This window comes from Moschus berezovskii, chromosome 7 (assembly GCF_049115385.1).
Source record: "Moschus berezovskii isolate FMDL1 chromosome 7, NW_MosBer_1.0, whole genome shotgun sequence".
NCBI lineage: Eukaryota > Metazoa > Chordata > Mammalia > Artiodactyla > Moschidae > Moschus > Moschus berezovskii.
The window spans coordinates 118,360,535-118,381,680 of record NC_142466.1 but is presented as its reverse complement, the minus strand read 5'-3'; the positions used below and the strand labels follow the sequence as shown (position 1 = coordinate 118,381,680).

At 50.2% G+C, this 21,146-nt stretch overlaps 2 protein-coding genes across 12 annotated transcripts in view; one reads left to right on the top strand and one right to left on the bottom strand.

Moving 5' to 3' along the window:
• EIPR1 (EARP complex and GARP complex interacting protein 1) overlaps window positions 1-6,921 on the bottom strand; it is a 63,226-nt gene extending 56,305 nt beyond the window's left edge. The window contains exon 1 of the mRNA XM_055427809.2: window positions 6,740-6,921. Coding sequence (XP_055283784.2) covers window positions 6,740-6,781 — 42 coding nt within the window. The 5' untranslated portion in view covers window positions 6,782-6,921. The remainder of the gene's footprint in view (window positions 1-6,739) is intronic.
• Window positions 6,922-9,919: 2,998 nt separating this feature from the next.
• TRAPPC12 (trafficking protein particle complex subunit 12) overlaps window positions 9,920-21,146 on the top strand; it is a 36,179-nt gene continuing 24,952 nt past the window's right edge. For 8 of the 11 annotated variants that reach the window (XR_016037935.1, XM_088838331.1, XM_088838335.1 and 5 more), the window contains exons 1-2: window positions 9,945-10,072; window positions 17,065-18,279. Coding sequence is in view for 10 of the 11 variants with exons in the window: in XM_088838331.1 (XP_088694457.1) it covers window positions 17,071-18,279 (1,209 nt within the window). In the remaining variant the exon portion in view is untranslated. Of the gene's footprint in view, window positions 10,102-10,362; window positions 11,277-17,064; window positions 18,280-21,146 lie in introns of those variants that run through there. The other 3 variants (XM_055427800.2, XM_055427801.2, XM_055427799.2) reach the window with 3 other exon arrangements.

The window sequence follows — 21,146 nt, the reverse complement described above, 5'->3', positions numbered from 1 at the left end:
CGTGGAGACGTCTGCAATCCTAAAGCGCCCTGGGAATACTGCCTCCGAGGCGGGGAAGGTCGGCTCTGAGAGAAGATGCTGAGGAAAAGCCAGCAATGACACCCCAAGCAAAGCGGGGACCGTGCGGGAACCGCCCGAGGGGACAGCCAGAACAGGGATCCCCCACACACCGGGGCGCCAACTGGAGCAGGGCGGGGGGCCTCCCAGCATCTCAGGAGGCAGCCGGAGTTCCGTGGGGCAGAGCTGGGGGGCTGCCCTGGGGGGCCCAGGGGAAAGGAGCGCTGCAAAACCGGGAGCTGCGAGCACTTGTCGGGCTGGGCCGGGCCGGGCCGCGTCCGCCTACAGAGCCCACGGTGGGAGGACTCAGCACCGGAGCTCAGCGAGGAGGACCGGAGGGAGGACCACAGGGAGACAAGGGAAAGGCTTCGGGAGGTGCAGACGCCAGGCGGGCGGACCACAGCAGGGCCAGAACCCACGATCACACGGGTCACCCACAAAACTCCAGAGCAGTCACCTTCTCAAACGAGAGGGAGAAGAACAGATCGGAGAGGCTCGGCAAGACCACCCAGACAGCTGAACCCGCGGCACGGCGGGCGGGACTGCGAGCCAGACCCCGCGCCGCGCAAGGACAGAAACCCCGATGAGGAACGCACGCAACCTCTGAAGATGCAGCAGGTCTGTGAAACAGAACGGTAAGAAGGCTGGCTCTGAGCTTCAGTTCATCAGGTTAAAAGGCAGCGTCCCTGTGTGCTGGTTTGGAAGCAGCAGATCCACGGACCGGTTGGCGACGATTACTGTTAAGTCCCATAACATCAGCCTACAAACGGGCGAGGGCGCCTGACCACAGCCATCTTGGGCAGCTGCTCCTCACTGTGGTGACAGAAACACAAGAACTCGGGCACCGGCTCAGAAGCACGCAGGACGAGGCAGTGGAGACCCCGCAGAGAGAAACCTGGCAGTGTGAGCACCGCCAGTGAGCAAGGCAGTAACCGGAGAAGCCAAGACACACACAGCAGGGCCCCGAACCTAAGACTCACACTGTTCCCAAGCAAAAGCCCTGGAATGCCAGCTATACATGGCAGAGAACCCTCCTTGAAGCAGCAGTCAACAAAACATTCTGTAATTAGAGAAACGAGAAACCTGAGTAAAGATTTGGCAAAAGATTGTGATTAACTGTTGGGAGTCTGACGGGAGACAGGAGAGCGCGGGAAAAACCAAAAATCCTCAGATGCCACGGTGTCCAGTCACCAGGTTACGTCCGGGGGGTAAGAGCAGGCAGGTCAAGACTAGAAGAAACACCTCCTGAAACGCTGACAGAGGTTATTCTCACCAGATAGGATGGAAAGGGAAAGTTTAGGGTCTGCTGGTTTTAACCAGACTTTCAGTAACTGACTTAAATGACTCGAAAGCACTGCTTGTTTAAAATTTTGTAAACACACAAAAAAGAACGAAAACCATGAACACAAGTCAAAGTGCTGCAGAAAGGCGAATGTGCTCAGCACTCTCTCATTTCAGCGGCCGCTCGACACTGCTCTTCTGCCTCTTATCGGCCCGGCGGTGCCTCGTTTTACCCTCCAGACCTCATGACCTTCAGCCAGTGGTCAACGGCTGGCTGCATCATCCTGCTGATTACACCAGTTGTCTCTCTGTCCACACTGTTTGCAGGACAGGGCAGGCAGGCGCAAGCAGGGAAGCTGGGAGAACCCTTGAGGGGCCATGGGAGCTGCAGACGTGTTTACTCCCCTGACTGGGGTCGCAGCCGTAGCAGCAGACACGCTGTATTCCCTCCTCTCGGGGCTGACCCAGCAGACACAGACAGAATGCAGCTTCAGGGGCTTTTCGGTGGAGCTTATATACAGACAGACGCGGCTGTGGCCGAACGGGTACCCAGCGATACGCACGCCCAGCACTGTGATCCCAGCTGTTACAGAACCACACTGACAGACCGCGGGGCGAGAGCAAGAGGCCGTGGGCCAAGAGGGTCTGGCCGCCGCTTGACCAAGTGCTCCTTCCCCACACTACCCGCTCAGGGTCTCTCGCCTCACAATCTGCACACAGTCTACTTTCGTGATATTTCCTTGGTGAGTAACACTGACCCTTGAACGGACATTCTGCAACAGCAGGAGACGCCACAGCAAACAGTTACTTGCCCAGTACACAGCAAACTCAATGCCAGCTGCCGCCTGAACTCGCGCTGCAGTCCTTGCCCTCACGGGGCGAGAAGGGCCACGCACCGCACGTGCAGTGACTCTACCTCCATGGCCAAGTCCAGTCCACCGGCTGTCCTTGTGAGATGGCAGGAAAGCCTCCACAGGTTTTATTGCTGCTGCTGCTGCTGCTAAGTCACTTCAGTCGTGTCTGACTCTGTGCGACCCCACAGACAGCAGCCCACCAGGCTCCCCCGTCCCTGGGATTCTCCAGGCAAGAACACTGGAGTGGGTTGCCATTTCCTGCTCCAACGCAGGAAAGTGAAAAGTGAAAGTGAAGTCGCTCAGTCATGTCTGACCCTTAGTGACCCCATGGACTGCAGCCCACCAGGCTTCTCCGTCCATGGGATTTTCCAGGCAAGAGTACTGGAGGGGGGTGCCATCGCCTTCTCCGACAGGTTTTATTAAGGACCTTCAATCCCCCCACAGGTGCTGGGCCCTCCCTTTCAAAGAGGGAACCTTGTGGCATGCACAGTCCACACACATGATTCCAAATGCTTTCAAACTGTCCTAAATCTGGGAGAGAATTCAGAGGTTAGAAGCATGTCACAGCACACAGCCTTTACAGCACACTCTTCTACTAAATGAACATCACAGGACACAGCCCATACAGTATTTCTCCACACAGGAAGAGATCCAGTTTGCAAAGGTAAGGACACAGCCTTTACCATACACCTCTGCATAGGGAGCCATCCAATTTAAGGACACAGCCTGTAAAAGGCATCAGAAGGAAGGTTCGCGGACGCCATGTAATCTTCTACCTGAACTGCCTGTATCTTTTTCTGTGGCCCTTCCCAAACCAAGTATCTGCTGCTCTGGTCTCAGCTGTCTCCGTCACTCTAGGAGCAGAGGTCCCTTATCAGTTTGATCTCTGTCAACTCCCGCTGCCAGCACATCAGCCCAGATGTGCATCCCCTTTGCCTGCTGCCATCCCTAGACTTTCCCAAGCCTGCCGCCGTGCAGGAAGCGGTTAAGGAGCCAGAAGAGGCGGATGGGGCGCTGTGCAGAATGGCATCCCACGTTCTGCTGCAGGATGCCCACCATCTTCCAGAGGCTCCTGCGCCTGCCGGGCCAGAGCAGAAGCTGAGCGCACGGTGTCACCGACCCCGCGCACGGCGCTGCTCTCCCCTTGTCTCCCACGCCCTCCTTCTACTCTCTGCGCTTCACCTGCCCTCCTGAGCGTCCCCCCTGGCTGGGTGCAGGCTCCGGGGACCCTCGGGGCTCCGCAGGCGCGGGTGCGGCAGGCCTGACCCAGCTCTCAACTCTCCTCTGTGCCTGCACTTTCTCTTTTTCTCTGCTGGGGCTGGTCCACGCCTGGCTCTTCATCCTGCTGGCTACATGCACACTGTTCGCTGAACCCAAGGCAGGCTCGGCGCCAGCGGGGAGCCTGTAGAAAAACTCAAGGAGCCCTAAGAACTGCCAACATGCTGATTCTCTCCTGACTGGCGCAGCAGCCACAGCAGCAGAAATGCTGTGTCCCCTCAGGGCTAAACAAGCAGACACAGTCATAACGCAGCCTCAAGGGCTTTTCGGGTGGAGCTTATACCTGCTTACAGAACAGACATGGCGGTGGCCAGGTAGGGACACTGAGATACACAGAGCTAAAAGTTATCTCTGCTGTTACAGAACCACGTAGACACAAAATGTGGGGCGAGAGAGCCTGAGCACCACCATCTTGGCTAACTTGCTCTTTCCCCACACACAGTAACTGCTCTTCAGATTCAAGAAAGCCAGGGCCCAGAGAGTTGCGGAAAGAAGTTCAACAATCAGCTACTTCTTTTAAGAAGAGATATTCAGATAAAATACTTGAGGCCCAAGCCAAGAATCCACTCCACTGATTTGTCCAAAATCCCAGGAAACAACATTTTAGTTACCTCAAAGATCCAACACTGAAGATCAAAACCTCTGGGTTATTTGGGGGATTACCTAAAGAGATCAAAAGTTGATAAGAAGCATTGGAAGCAGATGCACGCTTTAGGGAGCACAAGGTCAGGGAAGCGTCTCTCTTCCACCCTCTGGATGTACCCATGTGTTCACCTTCTTAAAGCCCACCTAGGCCAGAATCCCTACCACTTACTAGTTAAGAGAACCCCAACCACAGGAAAATTAACATCTAACAATATGACTGATGTCAGAATTAAACAAAATGCATGTACAATGTTAAGCAGAATGCCTAAGACACAGCTCCGTTTTCAACTGATCGCTAAGGCACCAGTCTTGAGTGATAGAGCACGTGTGTGAAAGTCGCTCAGTCGTGTCTGACTCTTTGCGACCCCGGGGACTATACAGTCTGTGGAATTCTCCAGGCCAGAATACTGGAGTGGGTAGCCTTTCCCTTCTTCAGGGGATCTTCCCAACCCAGGGATCGAACCCAGGTATCCCACATTGCAGGCGGATTCTTTACCAGCTGAGCCACAAGGGAAGCCCTGTGTGATAGACCCAGCTGTCAAGCCCAACAGTTCCTGATTCACAGGGCACTGAGACATTGTCTTGTGGAGAATTCACCTGTAACAATTCTGTTTCATTATAATAATCAGAATAACATTTACTGAATGCTAAATTCACCAGACTGGAAAAGGTCAGTTTTCATTCCAATCCCAAACAAGGGCAATACCAAAGAATGCTCAAACTACTGCACAGTTGCACTCATCTCACACGCTAGCAAAGTAATGCTCAAAATTCTGCAAGCTAGGCTTCAACACTATGTGAACCAAGAACTTCCAGATATTCAAGCAGGTTTTAGAAAAGGCAGAGGAACCACAGATCAAACTGCCAACATCCGCTGGATCATGGAGAAAGCAAGAGAGTTCCAGAAAAACATCTATTTCTGCTTCATTGACTATGCCAAAGCCTTTGACTGTGTGGCTCACAACAAACTGGAAAATTCTGAGAGATGGGAATACCAGACCACCCGACCTGCCTCTTGAGACACCTGTATGCAGGTCAGGAAGCAACAATTAGAAATAGACATGGAACAACAGACTGGTTCCAAATAGGAAAAGGAGTACGTCAAGGCTGTATATTGTCACCCTGCTTATTTAACTTATATGCAGAGTACATCATGAGGAACGCTGGGCTGGAAGAAGCACAAGCCGGAATCAAGACTGTTGGGAGAAGTATCAATAACCTCAGATATGCAAATGACACCACCCTTATGGCAGAAAGTGAACAGGAACTAAAAAGCCTCTTGATGAAAGTGAAAGAGGAGAGTGAAAAAGCTGGCTTAAAATTCAACATTCAGAAAACTAAGATCATGGCATCCGGTTCCATCACTTCATGGCAAATAGATGGGGAAACAGTGGAAACAGTGTCAAACTTTATTTTTGGGGGGTCCAAAATCACTGCCAATGGTAACTGCAGCCATGAAATTAAAAGACGCTTACTCCTTGGAAGGAAAGTTATGACCAACCTTGATAGTATATTAAAAAGCAGAGACATTACTTTGTCAACAAAGATCCATCTAGTCAAGGCTATGGTTTTTCCCGTGGTCATGTATGGACGTGAGAGTTGGACTGTGAAGAAAGCTGATCGCCGAAGAATCGATGTTTTTGAACTCTGGTGTTGAGAAGACTCTTGAGAGTCCCTTAGACTGCAAGGAGATCCAACCAGTCCATCCTAAAGGAAATCAGTCCTGAATATTCATTGGAAGGACTGATGCTGAAGCTGAAACTCCAATACTTTGGCCACCTGATGCGAAGAGCTGACTCACTTGAAAAGACCCTGATGCTGGATAAGATTGAGGGCAAGAGGAGAAGGGGAAGACAGAGGATGAGATGGTTGGATGGCATCACCGACTCAATGGACATGAGTTTGGGTGAACTCCGGGAGTTGGTGATGGATGGGGAGGCCTGGCGTGCTGTGATTCATGGGGTCGCAAAGAGTCGGACAGGAATGAGCGACTGAACTGAACTGAAGTGAAAGTCACTCAGTAGTGTCCGACTCTTTGCAACCCTATGGACTGGAGTCCGACAGCTCCTCTGTCCATGGGATTCTTCAGGCAAGAATAATGGAGCGAGTTGCAATGCCCTTCTCCAGGGTCTTCCTGATCCCAGGGATCGAACCCCAGGTCTCCCACAATGCAGGCAGATTCCTTTACCATCTGAGCCACCAGGGAAAAGTAACAGGATGGTTTCAAAGCTAATTTCGAAGCTTTAGTCACTGTGCCCAGGCCACAGGAAGACGCCAACATTAGGGGAAAGTCGGTGAAGGGGACATAAGAACTCCCACTGCATCTTGGCAACTTTTAGTGTAAATTTAAACACTGTGTCCAAATTAAAACAGTAATAGTAATACAGATAGAGCGCCTGCCTTCAAGAACAGCAAGGCTCCCGGAAATGTACACAAGCAATTACAGCAAAGCGAGCCGTGAGAGTCAGGCCACAGGAACGCCGGGGGGCGGCAGGCAGGCGGCGGGGGGTCCCACGGCCGGGGGTCGCGGGCCGGACCGCCGCGCCCCGCTGGCGTCTAGCGGGCCCTCGGCGGGTCCTGGATGACCGCGGCCTTTGGCCCCCTGAGGCCTCCCCGGCACCCACCTGGAACTCCAGGCCGTAGATCACGGGCGCGTCGTCCTCCATGCTGCGGCAGCGCCCTCGCTGAAGGCGGGTCCCCTGGGGCCGGCGCGCCCCAGCTCCGCTCCCATTCAAGCGCTCCTGCCCCAGCGGCGCCGCGCGGCGACCCTTTCTGAGCCACCGCGGCTCCCGTACGGTTCACTTCCTGTGTTTTCCGGACGCGTCATCAACGCGCTCCCTGGCGGCGGCGACCGATGACGGCAACGCCGACCTTCTGCGCATGCGCACTTGCCTCCATCCGGGCTCTCCGCGGCCTGTAGGACCGGAAGAGGAGGGTCTGGCGGGGGCGCCTCCCTGCGGGCTGCAGTTCCGAACTTCCCCAGCTCGGCCGCCCCACTGTTCCCCTAGGGCTCTGACGCGGTCGTGGGACGGCCGGGTGCCGGGACGCGCTCTGCAGGCGCTGTCAAGTCCTCTCCGGCCCACCATCCAAGGCGGCACCTCAGGCTCTACAGACGAGCGCTGCTCGTTTCGGGATCATTGAGGGGCACAGAGGTGTTGAGTGAAGGGCTCGGGACGCGCTTGGGCTGGCCGACTCGGGTGGGCTGGGCCCGGGAGCCTTAGGGTCAGAGCCCGGGCTTGTTCATGTCTGCAGGCGCCCGGCCTTGTGCGTGGCGCGGCCAAGGGGTCGCACTGCCAGTGCTGGGGTGGTAAGTGACGCCTGACATTTGCCTCTGAAGGAAGTCCGGTGGACGGATTGGCGTCCTTGGATCTCCAAGGACTGTCAACAGTGCAGAGGTTTGCCTCCGTCCAGGAGTCCACCAAAGGGCCTGCCTTGACGTTTGGCAGTGCCCTTGGCAGACAGGAGTGACATTGCATGTAACCCCAGAATGCCATAAGCACATTCTTCAGTATCCTGGTTCTGTAGGTTCTAGGGCCATGCACAGCTTCTCCGCCAATGTGACTTTCATCTCATCACCCCTTAATCTTTGTTTCAGGTAAGGAGGTCTGGGATACGTATATGAAAAGATGCTCAGGCTCACAAATCATCAGGGAAGTGCAGGTCAACCACGGTGAGCTACCACCTCACGCGATTAAGGTGGTCATCATTAAAAATTAAAGGATAAGCAGCACTGGCAGGACTGGGGTAAAGGGAATCTTTTTACCCAGTTGGTGAGAATGTACGTTGATATATCAACTATGGAAAACAGTATGGGAGGTCCTTGAAAAATTAAAAATAGGATTGCCATATCATCCTGAAATCCCACTTCTGTGATCCAACCTAAATGAACTCACAATCTTGAAACGATACCTGCACTCCATGTTCACTGCAGGATTAGTTGCAGTAGCCAAGATATGAAAACAGCCAAAGTGTCTATCCACAGCTGGATGGAAAGTGTATGTGTGTACGCGCACGTGCAAACAACCAAAGTGTCCATCCACAGCTGGATGGAAAGTGTGTGTGTGTGTGCGCACGCACCTACGTTACCAACCAAGGGACCACTACCCAGTGATCATAGAGGCCAATACTGTGACATCTGCTTTTGAGGAAAGAATGAGGTTTATTGTGAGGTTGACCAGCAAGGAAACAGGAGACAAGTCTCAGACCTGTCTCCCCCATCCAATATTCAGGGTGAAATTTAAAGGGTTAGGGGAATTTCAAACTTGGGAACTGATTGGCTAGTTTCAAGTCAGTCTGCTGGAAGCCAGGTTTTCCTTTATTGAAAGATTTCTTGCCTCATAAAGGGCTCCAGTGACATTTCTGTTAGTTTTCTGAAGGTTCTTCATTTGAAAGTCATTGTGGAGACATGGGTTCCCCTTTTGTACCTGTGTAGTGCTATCTGAGGAGAAGGTAATGGCAAGCCACTCCAGTACTCTTGCCTAGAAAATCCCATGGATGGAGGAGCCTGGTAGGCTGCAGTCTGTGGGGTCGCTGAGGGTCGGAAACTACTGAGCGACTTCACTTTCACTTTTCACTTTCACACATTGGAGAAGGAAATGGCAACCCACTCCAGTGTTCTTGCCTGGAGAATCCCAGGGATGGGGGAGCCTGGTGGGCTTCCGTCTGTGGGGTCACATAGAGTCGGACACGACTGAAGTGACTTAGCAGCAGCAGCAGCAGTGCTATCTGTAAAGTAACTCAAGATTTGGTTAATCATTCTATTTAATGAGGAAAACTATTTTAAGCTGGTCAATGTTTTTTTACATGCTTTTTCATATATATAAAATGGAATATTATTCAGTCTGTAAAAAGAAAGAAAATTTTAAAAATTTGTATAAAATTTAGAAAAGAAGGGGGCCTTGTCATTTGTGACATAAATGAACCTAAAAAACATTGTGCTAAGTGAAATAAACCAGATAACAGAAAAACAAATGCAGCATGATTCCATTTACAGGTGGAATCTAAAAAAGAAAGTTGAAATCATTGTAAAAGAGAGTAGAATGATGGTTACCAGAGGCTGAGGGTTGGGAGAAAGGGTAGCTATTGAGCAAATAATGCAAACTTTCAATGATAAAATTAATAAGTTCTGGAGGCATAGTTTATAATAATGCATCCTATACTTGCGATTTGCAGAGAATAGATTTTAAATGTTTTCACCACAAATACAAAAAATGCGTGTGGTGATGGATAAGGGCATTAGTCCCAGTGCGGCCATCTCACAATGTTTAGATATGTCAGCACGTCACGTTGTTCACCTTAACTAGAAACGGTTTTTATTTTTCAAAATAAATAAAACTGTTTTAAATCATTAAAGAATAAGAAGAAAATGGCTGGATGTGGCCTGGTTCAGCTGTGCTCTAGCGCCTGGCGCTGAGCCTGACACTTAGGCTGAGTGATGAACCGGGGTATCTCCAAGGTAACAGCGGAAGTCAAGAAAGCAGAAGCACAGACACGGGGATCCTCTTCGGCGGCTCCGCTCGCCTGAGATTGAGTTGTGGCGCTAAGGCATTCAGGATCTTCATACTGCTGGATTAATTCCCCCCAGCTATCATTGGTATTATTATTACCATTTTTATCCTTAATGTGCTTACACAAGTAATACAGATGGATGTATTCTCAACAAGAAAAGTTGAAAACACATATAGGCACAAAGACACATCTCTGAAAATAAGTATTTCAAGGATGCACTGGCCACGAACTTTAAAAAAGCTGCCCTCTGCCACAGGTTTAGCGACGCGACGCCCCGCCCCGCCCCGCCCCAGGCCCCGCCCACCACGGCCGGAACCGGAACCGCGCTGGCCCTCGGCTCCTGCACCGGGCATGCGCGGGAGCAGGCGCAGACGCCGCCGGAGGCGCCGATCCCCGTCCTGGTTTCCCGGTTTCCTCCAGCTTCTCCCGGACCCGGGTCACAGCCGCAGGTGACCCTTCCCCCAACCCCGGGGGACGGGTGAGGACAGGGCCCGGGCTTTGGAGACGGGGTCTTTCCGTCTCAAGCTTCAGCCCCTGGGGTGGGGGTGTCTCCTCCCGGTCTCTCCTCCCCCGGGGTCTCTCCTCCCAGGTCTCCCCTCCCCCTTGGTCTCTCCTCCCGGGGGTCTCTCCTCCCCGGGGGTCTCTCCTCCCCGGGGACTCGTCTCTGTCCCGCCTCCCTCCGGCCCAGGATGGCCCTGAGTGTCCGGAGCGCGATCCTTGGGTGCCTGCCCTTTGCAGGGGCGGCCGTTGGCCCCACACCCCTGGGGCGGGCCCCCGGGCGCCGAAAGCTCGGGAGGGTCTGCGCCCCTGGGCCCAGCTGTAGTACTCAGTGACTCGTTCCTCCTGGCCTCCTGTTCTGTGGATGGACGTTTACAGTAACCTGCCCAAGCGGACTCAGTGTGAGGACAGAACGCGGTGGTCTGTGTAAAGGCCTGTCAGTCCCTCTGTAAAAGCTGGCTGACGCCTTCCAGAGCATCATGCAGCACAGAGCTGACTGGTGGAGTATGCATACTGGGAAGAATTGAAAGCATGAAGAGTATAAGGCTCACAGAAGAGCTCTCCCTGCTCTCACCTAGCCCACAGGAGTTTAACCCCAGGGAAGCATTTCCTTGGACTTGCAGTTCACAGCTTCTTATGGCTACTGGGAAGCATCATATTTAAATACCTGTTTCTTTTTGCAAATTCAGGAGGCTGTACTGTATGGCAGTGAGTTCAGCTTTCTGTGTAATGGGCTGGGGGGAAGGACGGATGCAAAGAGAATAATACAGTCACCCGTCCTCACGTTCTGTGACCCCTAATAGGATCTTCACTGTTCGAGGACAGCGTGTTACCACTCTGCTTCATTAAAATGATAGTTACTAGTTCCTGGGCATCCGTTGCTATTTAATCTTCATGATCCCAATCTTCAGATGAGGAAGCAGAGACTAAAGGATTAAGTTATTTTCAGAGGTCAATTTACTTGGTAGTGAGCCCAAGCCTCAAGCAGTCATTCCAAGTTCTCCCTGCCTTACCCTCTGCTCTCAATCTTGACCTATCTCAGCAGCTGTACAAAGACAGCAGAGGCAGAAAAACCTGTGTAGGAATCCCGTCCGCATCAGTTGACAGCATCAGGCAAATCACTTGACCTCTGCTGTGTGATGGAGCTTATGCTTTGTAAGTTGGTCCTAAGGCTTAAATATAATACATGTAAAATGCTTGATCTGTGGTGAGTGTTCTCTGCATGGGGGCCTTTCCAATTGTATACTAATTAGATTCCTACCTCGTGGCACAGTTCTTTCCTGGACATATGGTTTCCATTATTGCACTCTGGGAAGATTTGTAATTGCAGTCTTGTGTCCGGAAAGGGAACCTAAAGAGCAGTAGTTTTCATTGTTCTTAGTTGTTCTTGCCTGGAGAATCCCAGGGACGGGGGAGCCTGGTGGGCTTCTGTCTATGGGGTCACACAGAGTTGGACACGACTGAAGTGACACAGCAGCAGCAGCAGTAAATTTAGATCACTTAAAAATATTTTAAGGCATTAATTAAGCTCATGTGCAAAGAACCAGTCAAAGAAAAAGTCTGATTTCTTTGCTAGCGTTTTGATGCTGGATGTAAGCTTAAAACCATGTCTGTGGTTTTATATTGTGTTAGTCGATCCATCACGTCTGACTCTGCGACCATGGACTAGCCCACCGGGCTTCTCTGTCCGTGGGATTCTCCAGGCAGCAACACTGAAGTGGGTTGCCACGCCCTCCCCCAGGGGCTCTTCCCGACCCAGGGATCAAACCGGTGTCTCTTGTACCCTGCTTTCGCAGGTGTGTTCTTTACCACTAGCGCCATGTGAGCATTTATTAAATCAGTAATAGGAGAAGCGAAGACTTATATCATGCAAATCAAGGGCAGATACATGTACTTTTCAGTTTTTAAAGTATGAAAGGCAAAGGCTGCATGTAACAGACATGGAAACCACAAAGTCACGTGCAGACTTGGCTTCTGGCGCCAGCGTTGCCGACGGCTTAGACCCACACGCCGCCCCTATCGAACCTTTCCTTGAGGCCTCTTCCAGCCCACTCCCCAGTCCAACTGTGCATTATTATCACCCTGTTTTTCCTTTTGTATTCCTAAAGTAATGTATTGTTTGATTTTCTTGTTTGAACTTCAGGTAGAAAGTCATCTTTCTGTTTATTTTTCTACCCGTTTCAATGTGTAGAATTAGATTTGTGAGTTCCAGACCTTGAGGCATTCGCTATGGGATAGCTCATTCATTTTCACTGCATTTTGAGTATACTACTGTTTCTTTATTACAGTATCTACAGGCAGTTGTTTCCAGGGTTTAAGTCTTTGGAGAAAGGGCGGTATTTTCTGGACTTCCTGTTCATAGCATTCATGATCACAGCTTATGGTGTGCATGTACAGGGACTTCCTCCATGACACGTGAGTAATGGGGCCATGTTTGTCTCAGCGAGGACTCTTGAGATTGAAAAGAGGCGCTTAACTTGACTGTAACCATTGGTACAATGTGGAATCCTCCTAATAAAATCAAACTGTACAGCTGTTTCGGTCACAGGACAAATGCTTGTGAAATGTGAATCCCTCTCACCTTGTTCAGATCTTGGTTCAGGATTCTTTTCTGTTGGATCATTTGTAATCCTGTTGATTTGTAGGAATTTTTAATACCTTGATATTAAGAAGTGAAACAATATCAAGCGTAGGTGATGACTTTCACACATACAGCAAGAGGCATGTACAGGAATGTTCATAGCAGCACTGTTTGTATTCAAAAACATAACACCTCAAGAAGAATAGATATATCAGGACTTCCCCTGGCAGTCCAGGGGTTAAAACTCTGTGCTCCCAACACATGGGGCACAGGTTCGATCCCTGGTCAGGGAACTAAGATTCCACATGCCTCATGACATGGCCACAAAAAAAGAATGGATACTAGGTTGTCAGCAAAAATGAGGAATCACAGCTTCATGCTGCTTACAGGAATGAGTCTCAAGGTTAAAAGTGGAGGAGAAATTTAAGTAAAAAGCAAAAATCTAACATGTTGTTTGAGGAAAAACACTTGGAAAATGAAAGAAGAACAAGAGTATGACAGATCTCAGAATATTAGGTCTGAAAAGGGAGTTAGGATGTATTCTATCAGCCACACGTTATAAATATTGTATCACTCAGTGTTTGATAAAAATAGTTTATAGAAAATTTGCCTTCAGAAGGGTCGGAGAGAGTGACAAGAACCTTCTAAGGTTTTCTAAGGAAAGAAGTCGGAAGACTGAGGTGGGGCTTTTGCTACTGCCCACGTCCACCTAGATCTCGCTTTCTTTTGTGGTGTGGGGCGAGAGGCGGTGGCATGTGGGTTGCAGTTAACTTAATTTCCTGTCATTTCATGGAGTGCAGGGTAATGACTCAGACACAGTGGCACTCAGCTGGTAACGATCACTGATTTGCAAGACTTTTCGGCCCAACACGTCAACCTCTGATAATGGTTTCTAACAAAGGTGTAGTTTTTATTTAGAAATTACGGTACACAGTTCAGTTTTTACCCAGGGTAAAAATCATCTGTGTAGATGGTGTCACTAGGAAAGAGGTGGACTTCACTTTTCAAAGTCAGATTGGAATAGAAACAAGTTACCGAAGAGAATCAAAACACTGTTGCAGAACAAGCGCCCCTTTTCACTCGGCTGTCTGTCTTTCTTTCAGATGGTGTTTGCTTCAAAAACATGTTTTCAGTGAGCTGGTAAACATGGAATTGCTTGTCAGAGAGCTTTATTCTTTGCCGAGCTATTCAGAAAGGCTCAGTTCAGTTCAGTCACTCAGTCTTGTCCGACTCTTTGTGACCCCATGGACTGCAGCACGCCATGCTTCCCTGTCCATCACCAACTCCTGGAGCTTGCTCAAACTCATGTCCATTGAGTTGGTGATGCCATCCAACCATCTCATCCTCTCTCCCCTTCTCCTCCTGCCCTCAATCTTTCCCAGCATCAGGGTCTTTTCAGTTGAGTAGTTCTTTGCATCAGGTGGCCAAAGTATTGGAGTTTCAGCTTCAGCATCAGTCCTTCCAATGAATACTCAGGACTGATCTCCTTTAGGATGGACTGGTTGGATCTCCCTGCAGTCCAAGAGACTCTCAAGAGTCTTCTCCAGCACCAGAGTTCAAAAGCATCAATTCTTCGGCGCTCAGCTTTCTTTATAATCCAATTCTCATATCCATACATGACTACTGGAAAAACCATAGCTTTGATTAGACATACATTTGTTGGCAAAGTGATGTCTCTGCTTTTTAATATGCTGTCTAGGTTGGTCATAGCTTTCTTCCAAGGAGCAAGTGTCTTTTAATTTCATGGCTGCAGTCACCATCTGCAGTGATTTTGGAGCCCAAGAAAATAAAGTCTTTCACTGTTTCCATTGTTTCCCCATCAATTTTCCATAAAATGATGGGACCAGATGCCATGATCTTAGTTTTCTGAATGTTGGGTTTTAAGCCAACTTTTTCACTTTCCTCTTTCACTTTCATCAAGAGGCTCTTTAGTTCTTCACTTTCTGCCATAAGGGTGGTGTCATCTGCATGTCTGAGGTTATTGATATTTCTCCCGGCAATCTTGATTCCAGCTTGTGCTTCTTCCAGCCCAGCGTTTCTCATGATGTACTCTGCATATAAGTTAAATAAGAAGGGTGACAATATACAGCCTTTACTGCTCCTTTCCCTATTTGGAACCAATCTGTTGTTCCATGTCCACTTCTAATTGCTTCTTGACCTGCGTAGAGATTTCTCAGGATGCAGGTCAAGTGGTCTGGTATTCCCATCTCTTGAAGAATTTTCCATAGTTTGTTGTGATCCACACAGTCAAAGGCTTTGGCATAGTCAGTAAAGCAGAAGATGTTTTTTGGAACTCTCTTGCTTTTTTGATGATCCAGTGGATGTTGGCAATTTGATCTCTGGTTCTTCTGGCTTTTCTAAATCCAGCTTGAACATCTAGAAGTTCATGGTTCACATACTGTTGAAGCCTGGCTTGGAGAATTTTGAGCATTATTTGGCTAGCATGTGAGATGAGTGCAATCATGCGGTAGTTTGAGCATTCTTTGGCATTGCCTTTCTTTGGGATTGGAATGATAACTGACATTTTCCAGTCCTGTGGCCTCTGCTGAGTTTTCCAAGTTTGCTGACATATTGAGTGCAGCACTTTCACAGCATCATCTTTTAGAATTTGAAATAGCTCAACTGGAATTCCATCCCCTCCACTAGCTTTGTTCATAGTGATGCTTCCCAAGGCCCACTTAACTTCACATTCCAGGATGTCTGGCTCTAGGTGAGTGATCACACCATCGTGATTATCTGGGTCGTGAAGATCTATTTTGTGTAGTTCTTCTATGTATTCTTGCCAGCTCTTCTTAATATCTTCTGCTTCTGTTAGGTCCATACCATTTCTGTCCTTTATTGAGCCCATCTTTGCATGAAATGTTCCCTTGCTATCTCTAATTTTCTTGAAGAGATCTCTAGTCTTTCCCATTCTATTGGTTTCCTCTATTTTTTTGCATTGATAACTGAGGAAGGCTTTCTTAATCTCTCGCTATTCTTTGGAACTCTGCATTCAAATGGGTATATCTTTCCTTTTCTCCTTTGCCTTTAGCTTCTCTTCTTTTTTCAGCTATTTGTAAGGCCTCCTCTGACAACCATTTTGTCTTTTTGCATTTCTTTTTCTTGGGATTGGTCTTGATCCCTGTCTCCTGTACAGTGTCATGAACCTCCGTCCATAGTTCATCAGGCACTCTATCAGATCTAGTCCCTTAAATCTATTTGTCACTTCCGCTGTATAATAGTAAGGGATTTGATTCAGGTCATACCTGAATGGTCTAGTGGTTTTCCCTAATTTCTTCAATTTAAGTCTGAATCTGGCAATAGGGAGTTCATGATCTGAGCCACAGTCAGCTCCAGGTCTTGTTTTTGCTGACTGTATAGAGCTTTTCCACCTCTGGCTGCAAAGAATATAATCAATCTGATTTCGGTATTGACCATCTAGTGATGTCCATGTGTAGAGTCTTCTCTTGTGTTGTTGGAAGAGAGTGTATGAGAAAGGTTGCATTCCCTTATCAATAAGTAAGTGTCCCATCAGTTCATTTCAGTCGCTCAGTCGTGTCCGACTCTTTGCGACCCCATGAATCACAGCACGCCAGGCCTCCCTGTCCATCACCAACTCCCAGAGTTCACCCAATCTCATGTCCATTCTTTATGCTTTCTAAGGAATCCCAGATTAAAGCTATGATTTTTCAAAATCTGACCTGTGAAGTAGGCAAAGATTTTTAGAATTGACAGTTTTGGGGAATTTATGAGAAACCTGTATGCAGGTCAGGAAGCAACAGTTAGAACTGGACATGGAACAACAGACTGGTTCCAAATAGAAAAAGGAGTACATCAAGGCTGCATATTGTCACCTTGCTTATTTAACTTATATGCAAAGTACATCATGAGGAACGCTGGGCTGGAAGAAGCACAAGCTGGAATCAAGATTGCCGGGAGAAATATCAATAACCTCAGATATGCAGAGGTTCACCACAGTTCAAAAGCATCAATTCTTCGGCGATCAGCTTTCTTCACAGTCCAACTCTGACATCCATACATGACCACTGGAAAAACCATAGCCTTGACTAGACGGACCTTTGTTGGCAAAGTAATGTCTCTGCTTTTTAATATACTATCTAGGTTGGTCATAACTTTCCTTCCAAGGAGTAAGCGTCTTTTAATTTCATTGCTTGATAATCTATTAATCTTCTGTAGCTGAAACGGTTGCTTCTTGTCCTAAGGATCCAGTGTACATAATGATGGGTTAATGACCAGTCTTCTCTTACTGCGTTGCCCTGTGGGATGTAGTTCAAGGCCATCTACGGTTTCAGTAAGACAAAGCCATTCTAATAGTAACCGAGATGTAAGCTTCTGAGGTTGACGTGTCTTTGTCGGTTTCAGGTGGCCATGGAGAACGCGGAAGGTGCCAGCCAGCGCGTGCCCGAGCAGAGCACACCCGCTCAGGCGCCAGGCCAGAGCAGCACTTCGCAGGGGCCTCAGGGAGACCAGGCACAGCTTCTTTACCACGAGGAAACCATCGATCTCGGGGGAGACGAGTTCGAGTCCGAGGACTCAAATAATTTCCCGGATAAGCTCGATGAGCCCCTGATGGAGAGCGTGCTCATCTCCGACTCCCCAAACAATAGCGAGGATGACGCGGGTGACCTGGGGTGTCTGCAGGACGTGGGGGAGCCCGCCGAGGGCAGTGGCGATCACAGACCGGGGCCCGGCGCAGAAGAGGGCGCGCTGGGCTCTCTCAGTGACGGCGGCGAGAGTGATGGCGGGGACACGCCTCCGGACCTCTCGGACATGACCCCTGCCGGCAGAGCGTCGTTGAAAGAGGACCCCGAGCCCGGCGTCGAGGAAGACCCGCCTGCTTTTGAACACAGCGGCACGGAGGACCCGGGCCCAGCGGCTGGGCAGGTGCCCCCCGCAGGGCCGCCGTCAGGCGCACGCCCCCGGCAGCCAGCCCGCAAGGACGAGCCGGTGCCCGTGTGCACCATCTTTAGCCAGCCGCCCCCCGGCGCCCCGCCCCCGGCCCTGCCGGACGGCTTCGAGTCCCAGATGGTGAAGTCCCCCAGCTTCAGCAGCGCCGGAGAGGCTGCCCCCAGGACCCCGCCCCAGGTGGTCCAGCCGAGCCCCAGCCTGAGCAAGTTCTTCGGCGATCCGTCCAGCGGCAGCTCCTTGGCCTCGGACTTCTTTGATTCCTTCACAAGCTCCACCTTCATCTCCGTCAGTAACCCCAACGCCAGCCCTTCCATTCCGGAAAGCCTGTCTTCGCTGGCCGATACCCCTGTGGGAGGAAGCTCGCCGGGTTCCGCGGACGCTGCCTCCTCCCCAGGGGCGGAGAGATCAGGGTTGGGTGTCTCCACGGTTCCCCTGGAGATCTCGCAGTCCCCAAAGCCATTCTCACAGATCCAGGCGGTGTTTGCCGGCAGCGAGGACCCCTTTGCCACCGCGCTGAGCATGAGCGAGATGGACCGGAGAAGCGACGCCTGGATCCCCGGGGAGGCGACCAGGAGCGTGCTGACCTCAGTCGCCACGCAGCAGTACGGCACGGTGTTCGTGGACAAGGAGGACCTCACCATGCCCGGCCTCAAGTTCGACAACATCCAGGTGAGGGCGGAGGGCCTTCAGCGCGCACGTGGGACGGTGGGCGCACTCTGCCAGCCAGGAAAGCCCCGGCAGATCTCCTTGCTTCTCATCTGATTCTGTTTTGCCTATGTTCACACGGAAAAGACCTGTCGAGCTTTGAAAAAACCTTATTGTTTTCAGCAGTTCCCAAGATTCTGATCTTGAGAGTGTTTGCTGTGATGTCACTAGGTAATTTGGAACCCTGTTGATTTCTCTGATCCAAGGTCTTTAAGGTGCTAATCAGAGCCTTAGAAATAGTTACCAGCAAGGGAGCTGCATGACAGCTCTCTGGAGAAGTTGTGAACTGTGTGATCAGATTATTATAACAGCTGAGCTCCTGTAGATGATAAATCCCCTTTCCTCTCCTTTTAGATATGGAAAAATGTGTTTGCGATACACTCAATGTGCTTTATGTAGAAAGAGTTCTTACAGATTTGGTAAAAAAAAAAAAAAAAGATGGTCTCCATAAATCACAAGATATATAAATATATAATCATAAAATAAATACTAGATACTGTAAATAACAACATTAAAAAGTTCAGTCTTACCAGTCATCAAAGAAGATGAAGTTATTTTCACTTTCTGTTACTGAGTTATTTATAATTATTCTGTGTCTGTTAGAATATGAGGAGATAGCCAGCTAAGGCAGCCCTGAGGGGACTGGTAATTTGGCAGAAACTTTCTTAAATTTTAAAATGCATGTCCAAATGTGCATGTGCTTTGACCCAGAAATTCCACCCTGAGTAGTTATATATGAGGAAAGAATCTCACTGGTGTATGAATAGCCAGCTTTCAGGATGCCCGTCAGAGTGAGGTTTATAACTGGAAAGAATCTGAAAGCATCTGGTAGTCCGTTGTCAGGAGGCTGGTTGAATACATTCGCCACATCCCATCTCTTCAGTGGAATATTTACATATTCGACTGAAAAAACGATATCATGGCTTTATCGGTGGCACTCGTGGTAAAGAACCCGCCCGCCAATGCAGGAGACGTAGAGGTGAGGTTCAGTCCCTGGGTCGGGAAGATCTCCTGGAGGAGGCCATGGCAGCCCACTCCAGTATTGCCTGGGAGATCTCATGGACAGAGGAGCCTGGTGGGCTACAGTCTGTGGGGTCACAAAGAGTCGGACACTACTGAAGCGACTTAGCATACACACATGCACAAAAATAATGTTATATTCAAATAAGGATTTTTATTTATTGCGAAAAAATGAAGATGATATTATAATAAAATAGTTAATGAGATTCATAATTTGTTAAACTTGAAAGCCCAGATACAGGAAGGCACATAGCATGGTGCCTTCACGTGGTAACGTTTTATTGGGCGTGTGCACACTCCCACCTGAGGTGAGCTCGGCTGCATGTCAGGCGGGGTCTGCAGGGTCTGTGCCTCGTGTCCCGCGCTGTCCACTCTGGGAACTGAAGGGGCTCTTCCCAGGGCAGGCGTTCCCCTTCCCACACCATGGCCAGGTCAGAAAACCACGCAGGGTGGGGCCCCGGCCCCGCGAGGCTGATCCTGTGGAGAAGTAAAGTGGCTGGTGGAGAGGTGAGCTCGGCCGGCTGTCTCTGGGGAGTGTGAGTGAAAGTCTCTGAGTCTCTTTGCGACCCCATGGACTATACACTCCATGGGATTCACCAGGCCAGAATACTGGCATGGGTAGCCTTTCCCCTCTCCAGGGGATCTTCCCATCCCAGGAGTCGAACCAGGGTCTCCTATATTGCGGGCAGATTCTTTACCAGCTGAGCCGCAAGGGAAGCCCAAGAATACTGGAGTGGGTAGCCTCTCCCTCCTTCAGCAGATCTTCCCGACCCAGGTCTCTGTGGGGAGCTGACATGAGAGCCTGCAGATGAGGACATCCTCGCGTGCTCTCTTCGGGTACTTGCTGACAAGATGCGTCTTCCTTGGGGCTCGCCGCCCGCCAGCCACCGTCCCAGGTGCCCTCCCCGCCCTCTCCAGCAGAACGCACTGGGCATGAATTTGCCTTCCCTGGCCTTCTCAGTGAATCCCATTTATGGGCTCGGAAGTCAGCAGCATTTGTGGGTCAGCATTGATGCCTTAACCCCATGGTCCGCAGGGCGGTCCCAGGGCCCAGGGCTCCTCAGGTGCATTTGGGGCTGCACAGAGCTGCTTCACTCCGGCCCCCTGAAGGGCTGGGCTGAGCGCGGTGCTCTCATGGGGCAGAGGTGCTGAATGCCCCGCGACGCCCTTCAGGGAAGCAGGTCAGTCAGTCCTGAGCTGAGGGACAAAGTGCTGATGCTTGCTCCTGGGCGAACCCAGGCTGACTCGAGCATGGAGGCCATTCCCGCCCGTGGGGTGTGTGGGGTCTGTGACAGCCCCTCAGAGCTCTGACGCTTTCACATGGCTGGTCGTGGAATAAGCAGGGCCTTCGGGGGTCAGCCAGGGTCAGGCGCCCGCCACCAGGATAGGACCCACCCTGCAGCCAGCCGAGAGACACTGTGTCCTTTCTGCTTCCTTTAGATCCTTAAGCAGTGTCTCCGTCCCTCTTGCAGTCCACAGTGACTGTTTTGGAAACCTCGTGGTGAATTGAAACGTGAATTCAGAATAGTTCCCGAAAGGCCTTTGACTTTCCCATGGAGCCAGTGAGCCAGTTTGTTCTTCGCCTGCGTCTCTTCAGTCGTGTATTATTCTTCAAAGAACTTTTCAGAAAAGAAAAAGTGTGTGGTTGACACCAGAAATGCTGTGTTATTTTCCAGAGGAGTTAGATCGGTCCAGCACGTGTGGTAACTCGCTGCGCACGCCAGGCTTTTAAGATGTTGACCAAGCACTTGTTGGCTTCACCTGTTCACACGTTCCTCCCCTCACTGCTGCTACAGTTGCAACACTATATC